Below are 7,058 nucleotides of genomic sequence, written 5' to 3'. Positions count from 1 at the left end.
CTTCTCCGACTGGTATGCATGACTCTAAATCAGGCTACTGATGTACTCCAGCAGGCATCATATGCATTTTGCTTGTGACTGGTTTCCTCCAAAAACCTCCAGTGCCCAAGGATGAAGAAAACCCTGGATGCTGGTGCGATGTAGTCAGTTTTTTCTATATGCCTTTGGGTTTCTGTTTTTGCAGCCCCTGCAGTGCATCCAACCGGAATTTAGACTTCTGCAGGCCACTGAGATTCCTTAGCCTGGAAGAACAGTTGAGTGACCTTTGTGCTATTCACGAACATGTCCCTATACTGGAGTAGGGGTTTGCACTTGTCCTCCTTTTCCGTCTCCATAATCCTCTTCCTCGTCTGTATCAGCCTTGCGGAGAAGTTTGGGCCCCGTCAGGCCAATAAGTAAAGCTCCAGTTGGAGCTGTGATCAGGATTGCCAAGAAGGCCACTGTCAAGATATTCAGACCATATTCTTCTTGATTTGGATTATGATGCTCTCGTGCTGTATCTAAGGCAACGGAACCAATTGCAGCCTGCAACAAAGGAAATAAACATTTAGAATTTTTTTTAAAATTGGGTCTTTCAAGGACTTTCTCTGATGACAGATTCAGGTGGGTAGCCGTGTTGGTCTGAAGCAACAGAACAAAGTTTGAGTCCAGTGGCACTTTTAAGGTCAACAAAGTTTAATTCTGGGTATAAGCTTCTGTGTATCTGAAGAAGTGTGCCTGTACACGAAAGCTTATACCCGAAATTAAACTTTGTTGGTCTTAAAGGTGCCCCACTGGGCTCAAACTTTGTTCTCTCTGATGATGATGTGGTTGGAGAGGACCCTGAAGTTCAATCTCTTGTTGCCACATAGAGGTGTACAAGGACGAACCGTTCATTCCTCTTCAGAGCTTGAACACAGAGCTTGAACAGCAGACAAACCTCCACAGCTTGGATCCAGTGGTAATTTGTGCTGGCAGGAAGGATTTCCATCAGCAGAATGGAAGTTCCTCGCCTCTCCCCTCCTGCGCCTGCCCCAAATGCCCCCGAAATGCTGCTCCTGTGTTAGAGGATCCCTAGAAAGAGCTGGAGGTCTGCAACAGGAGGGAGGAATCAGCAAAAATCAATTCACAGAAATCCTTCTCTGGATCCAACCCCCATGTTCAGAGGCTACAGCTAGTACAGACTGGTGGCTCACCTTTCGACGGGGCAAACCACCAAAAACACATGCTAACAATGCTGCAGGATCTGCACTGGCTTTAAATAGCCCCTGTAGTATAATTCAAGGTAGCCATTCTCAATGATAGAGCTCCACAGACTGGCATACCTCAGAGTAGGGTCAAGCTTGTGGTGGACCAAGAGCTCGGTCTGAATCCAAGGCAATTTACAAGAGTGGGCTACTAAGGTGCATCATGGGAGGACCAAGGCCAGAACTTCAGTTCCTGGTCATTATGGACAAAACCAGTCCTGTTGGACCTTCATTTCTTGCTCAGTTAGAACAAATGGCACCTGTCAACAATTCATTGCTGCCTGAAGCCTTAGAGAATGGTTTATTTGGCTAATCATAAGAGTAGATTTGTCAAGAATGCCTTGATATGACATGAAACTGCCTTATACTGAATTGGACTGTCAGTCCATCAAGATCGGTATTATCTCCTCAGACTAGCAGTGGCTCTCAGGCTGAGGTCTTTCACATCACCTTCTACCCAGTCCTTTCAACTGGAGATGCCAGGGATCAAACCTGGGGCCTTCTGCACACCAAGCAGAAGCTCTACCACTGATCCACAGCCTCTCTCTTTCTTCTTTAAAATGCCCCGTGTATCATGCTTGACAAACAAGGAGCACATAGAAAGGCATCCTTAGAGAGTCAATTTTCCCAAGCAGTGTAATTTTCTTTCCACAAAGATGGGATCTAAGTGTTTTCTAGAGACAGTGAATGATTTTTCTATCATTTAACCGAGGATTAAGCCAATCCGAAATTATTCTCTCATTTTTAAAATGATTTTTTTTTGTTGCAGTGTGTAGACTTTTCTGAGGGAGGGAAGGCAGCATGTTATAGACCAGTCCCATCAGATCTCAGAAGCTGAGCAGGGTTGGTACTGGGATGAGAACCCACCAAGGAAGACTCTGCAGAGGAAGGCAAAGGCAAACCACTTCTGCATCTCACTTGCCTTGAAAGCCCCTTGCTGGGGTCACCATGAGTCAGTTGTAACTTGACAACACACATGAACAAACAAAGACATGTCTGAAGAATTCTTTGGTCATTTTTAATGGGTCAGTTCAGTTTGGCATCCTTGCACAAGGTTGACAGGGGTCTGGATGTTGTGAAGTGTACTGATCCCTGTCCCTCTTGGCTTCTGAAATGTTGCCAAGAGGTATTAAAAGAACTACTGGGGAAAATTATTGTTTCCATTCTGAAGAGGTGTTTCCAAAGGTTCTGAACAAGGTAGTGATTTGCCCACCTTTGAAAGAGCCTACTGTAAAGAAACATGGCTCATTTTGGCTAATTATACACCCATTCCTAAATCACTGTTTTTCAGTAAAATTATTAAGTGGGCAGTAGCAGAGCAACTGCAGGAGTTCCTGGATGAAATATGGTACACCTGAAGCTGCCTTACACTGAATCAGACCATCAGTCCATCAAGGTCAGTATTGTCTACTCAGATTGGTAGCAGCTCTCCTGGGTCTCAGGCTGAGGTCTTTCACAGCACCTACTGCCTGGTCCTTTTAAACAGAGTTACTCACAGGGCCATATCTAGGCGGGGGCGGTGGGGGAGGTGCCCCCTCCCAAATTTGTGATCCCCCACCCTGTGAGGATGCCAGACCCACTCACCCCCTGGGCAGCCACCTTCTTCTCCAGGTGGGCCCCCGGTGGGCAGTGGCACTTCAGCCCGGGCCCCCATGGCCAGCTGATCGGGTGCCAGCAGCCTGCTTCCTGCTGCTGCTGCAGCCCCCACTGGCTCCTCTCCAGCTGGGCTGCTCCTTGCAGCTTTGCATCCCTGCAGCTTTATGTTGGGCCCAGTGGGGAAGAGGCATTTCTGAGTCAAAGGGGGAGGGTGAAAACAAAAGGGCTGTGAGCGAGCCTCCGGCTTGATTCAGGCTACTGGGAATGAAAGCCCTGGAACAGCGTCAGTTGTGGCACCTCCGCTTCAGAGCCGTGGCCACTTCTTCCCCATTTGCAAATGATGTGCTGGTGCGGCCTGGGCCCCTGGTCCAGTGGCCCACCTGGTCCCTTGGAGCAACACTGGCCGACCATTCATGACAGTAGGAACTTCCTGTTCACTGCAAATGCCCAGTTTTTAATTTTTAAGAAAAACGACCCCCAAAGGCAAGGGCAGGCATGTGTGTTCGCAGGAGGGTGTTCAATATTTCCCCACCCGCAGTTCCTCCTCTTGGAGGAGCTTTCTCCTTCCTCGTCCTGGTCTTCTGATGCTCATGACAGCCCTCCCCCCATGACAGCCCACCCCCCTTTCTCTAGCTCTTTTATTTTTATTTTATCAATTTTCTGACATCAGAAGTAACGTCATGCCCCCCCAGTGCCCTCCCACTGAAAATCGTCTCTCTACGAGGCTGGTTGCTTGGGAATGAACCTGGGACCTTCTGCATGCAAAGCATAGCTCTTCCACTGAGCCACAGTCCATCCCCATCTGCCCTTATCCCAGTAGTGTTGGTGGATGGTCTATGCCTATAGATGGAGAAGGGGCATGCCTCCTTGCTGGATTTTTCTGCCACCACAGATATACCTTAGTGGATCATGCTTTATTGCAATACTGTTCAGAAGCTGGAGTAAGAATTAAGGGTACTCCTCTGAAGTGGTCGAGATAGCTTTTTTAATGATCCATGTTCAAAAACTGGTGATGGGCAAGGAAGAATCTGTAAGACAGGGTTTCTTCTGCAGATTTCCCCAGGATTCAGTGTTATCTTCCGTGCTCCTTAGTATTTATGTGAAGTCCACTTAACGAGATTGTCCATAGCTTTGGGGCTGGATGTCATCGATATGCTGATGATAGCTACATATCTCTTTTTGTGAATTTCCTGCACTGTGCAGGGGGTTGGACTAGATGTGGAATGGCCTTCTCAAGAATGTACGGAAAGCTCCCTTTCTACTTGGTGTTAGAAAGCATGTTGAGTTTCAGCCCTTTCAAAGCACTTTGGGGGACCATCAATTTGGGCACAGTATTGGTAGCTTTTTTTTAGGTCGTTATATCTGATTATTTATTGTTACCTTTCTTGGATTCCCATGTTGGGGAGAAAGTTAGGCTAATCTAAATAAATTATGGGAGTCTCAGTCTTTTCCTTCGTGTTCATGAAGCCAAAGAAGGAGCAGGTACAATATGTCTGTGTGCTCGTATTTAAAACAGTGTTTGCAAATTTTGTAAATGAAGGACTCCAGATAGCACCAGTGCAGATGTAACTCTATGATATGGTTAAAGGAAACAACAGACAGACTTTTTACAGGAGAGAGGAGGCAGAAGGCATACTCCTCGCGTTCTGTCCCATGGTTGGTAGATCAGGTACATTAGATGTGTACTTCTACTTGGTGAAGAGTACCAATGAGAGATGAAGAGTAAAGAAAAAAAAGGAAGAGTCTTCCGATGCATGAAGAGCACATGGTGAAGTAGCATTCTTTGCCCCCTCTTTTTTGCAAGCATCAAATGGTATTTGTTCCATGTCCTACCATGGTGTAGAGTTAGCTCCTCATTTGCAAAAAACACAGGTTTGCTATTAAAGGATATTTTACCTGGACAGTTGCTTTGGGGATCCATGCCAACGCAATAAACAGTTTCTCCTTGAAATCAAAACCCGCACAAGACACCAACGAGAAAGCAGCAATTATCCGGACTAGTAACGAAGCGCCCATTGTGGCCAAACAAAGCCCTGCAGCAGAGAAATGTCCTAATTTACCTTTATGGAACTGTGGCCCCTAATCTTGATGTGATCAAATGCCTGGGGCAGAGAACAATACTCCAGCTCACGAGAGACAGTGAGATATTATTCAACAAATCAAATACATCTTGAAACCACTCAACTGTGGTTGTGCCTCATTTTGCAAAACAGACCCTCTGGCCAGTGCCAGCCACTTGACCATGGAATCTGTATCTTTAGCCCGGCTTTGTTTACTTTAAAGCACGAACAATAGACATGTGTGTGTTCATATTAGCAAACAAACTGGCCTAAAGCATAGAGTGAAACTCATGTATCTTTCTGCCTATGACAGAAGCACATTGTGTCTTTATATACAGGTCAGCACCATTTAGGTGAGGTACATGAGTTAAAGTGCCAGAGAGCTCTGCAGGTGACTTTGTGAGGTGTTCAACCCTCTCTCCTACCCAACATCTTATTCACTCAGTCTGTGCCCCTCCAGTATACCCTCATTCAGAGTATGATACCAGAACCAACCCCACCTGACCAAAAAGCAGTGGGAATATGGGCTTTAGTCTCCACCCCCTGGGCCCCAATCTTTCAGTTTTGGAGAAGAAAGATCTTCACTTGTACCCTTCCAAAGTAAGCTAGCCCATTTCACTCAGTGCTACTGATCTTCCAAACAGGCTTACCAAATGTTTTCGCTCCAATGGAAACAATGGATATTTCAGCTCCAATTAAGGAAAAAAGAAAAGGCTGGAAAATCTCCCAGGCAGCTGCAATAATTTCTTCTACCTCTCTCTGCAGGACAAAAAATGAGCCATGTTACAAGAATTGCTTGGGTCTTGTCCAGAGGACTGTCATGGTCTCTGTGCCGGGGGAAAGTGGCAAATGTAAACACAATCAGTTTCAAGGTGTCAGACTTTAGTTAGTCCAGTCAATATATTTGTTTGCTTGCACTAATCCTAGAAGTTTGTTCTAGCCATTCTTAATTAAGGGGCAGCATCACTTTTTCAGAGATGTTAAGGCCAAAAGACACCATTATAACACAGCTGGAATTTCTACCATCGTACAAGGCTATATTGCTTAGAAAATTTCACATCAGTACCAGACATGACAATTGAGCTGAAACTACAATGGAAACTATTTTTAAAAAGTCAAATATTTGGATATGTTACTCCAATATATATTCATTTATTGACTCAACTTGCTGTCTGTATTCACTGGCTCTCAGTAGCCCTCACTGATGCTATTCATGTTACGTGCAGTACATTATGACTTCAAGGAGGGATGTACATTTTCAGCCACACCATGAGATACATCCAGTCAATTCACTGAATGAATATCATGATACAGAAGCATATCTGAATTGTCTGTGCATGCAGAGCAGAAGTCTGCTTCCATACGTGGATCTGCTGCACTAGTACAGGGCAAGTGTCTAAACCTGAGGCAAGAAAAATCTGTCCCTGTAGTAAAGCAACACTACTGGCACCCAGAGGAGTTACGCAAGTTGGAATCAAGATGACGCTATTCAATGAACACTTACCTTCTCATTTGACCACGCCAAACCACCCATAAATGATAAGACAAGTGTGCAGAGGCCTCCAGATCCAGGGAAGCCGAAGTGTTTGCTGCTCAAAACAGCAAACACAGATAGGCCCATCACAAAAAATGCTCTCTTCCAAACAAGAAATGTCTAGATTCAGGGGGAAAAATGGAAAGGATTATTAAATACTTTTTAAAAAGTCAACATACATCACTAGAAAAGCTATACCAAACTGACGGAACTGCAGGAAAACTTCTGTGTGAAAGACCACTAATAATAATAATTAAGTGCTGACAAGTCACAAGTGATTTATGGCAACCCCTCATGGGGCTTTCAAAGCAGGAGATGAGCAGAAATGGTTTGCCACTGCCTTCCCCTAGATAGCAACCCAGGTCTTCCTTGGTGGTCTCTCATCCAAGTACTCACCATGGCCACCCCTGCTTAGCTTCCAAGCTAAGGCTAGCCTGGCCTATTCAGGCTGCCAGGGGTCGTTTTGTAGAAAAAGAGGTGCAGGAGCTCATTAGCACAACTCATTAGCATAACTTATTTGCATATGCCACACCCCCTGACATCGCCGGAAGTGTGTCAGAAGGCAACACCCACCGCTCAGGCTCCAGTGGACTGTTTTGGATTGCTAGCTATTGGGGGGGGGGGGGGCGGGGAAATTGGCCC

General features: G+C 45.7%; 1 protein-coding gene across 1 annotated transcript in view; it reads right to left on the bottom strand.

Annotated features, from left to right (window-relative positions):
* Window positions 1–288: 288 nt before the first annotated feature.
* The window catches only part of LOC107105752 (mitochondrial sodium/hydrogen exchanger 9B2-like), an 18,266-nt gene continuing 11,496 nt past the window's right edge, over window positions 289–7,058 (bottom strand). Inside the window, exons 8-11 of the mRNA XM_015405767.1 lie at window positions 6,387–6,536; window positions 5,533–5,641; window positions 4,719–4,855; window positions 289–525 (exon numbers count right to left, since the gene is read on the bottom strand). Of these exons, the coding sequence (XP_015261253.1) occupies window positions 289–525; window positions 4,719–4,855; window positions 5,533–5,641; window positions 6,387–6,536 (633 nt within the window). The remainder of the gene's footprint in view (window positions 526–4,718; window positions 4,856–5,532; window positions 5,642–6,386; window positions 6,537–7,058) is intronic.

The sequence above is a fragment of the Gekko japonicus genome, unplaced genomic scaffold, assembly GCF_001447785.1.
Source record: "Gekko japonicus isolate JY-2015 unplaced genomic scaffold, Gekko_japonicus_V1.1 scaffold81, whole genome shotgun sequence".
In the NCBI taxonomy this organism is placed as follows: Eukaryota; Metazoa; Chordata; class Lepidosauria; order Squamata; family Gekkonidae; genus Gekko; species Gekko japonicus.
Note: the sequence above shows the minus strand (reverse complement) of the source record. Positions and strands in the feature narration are given on the sequence as shown.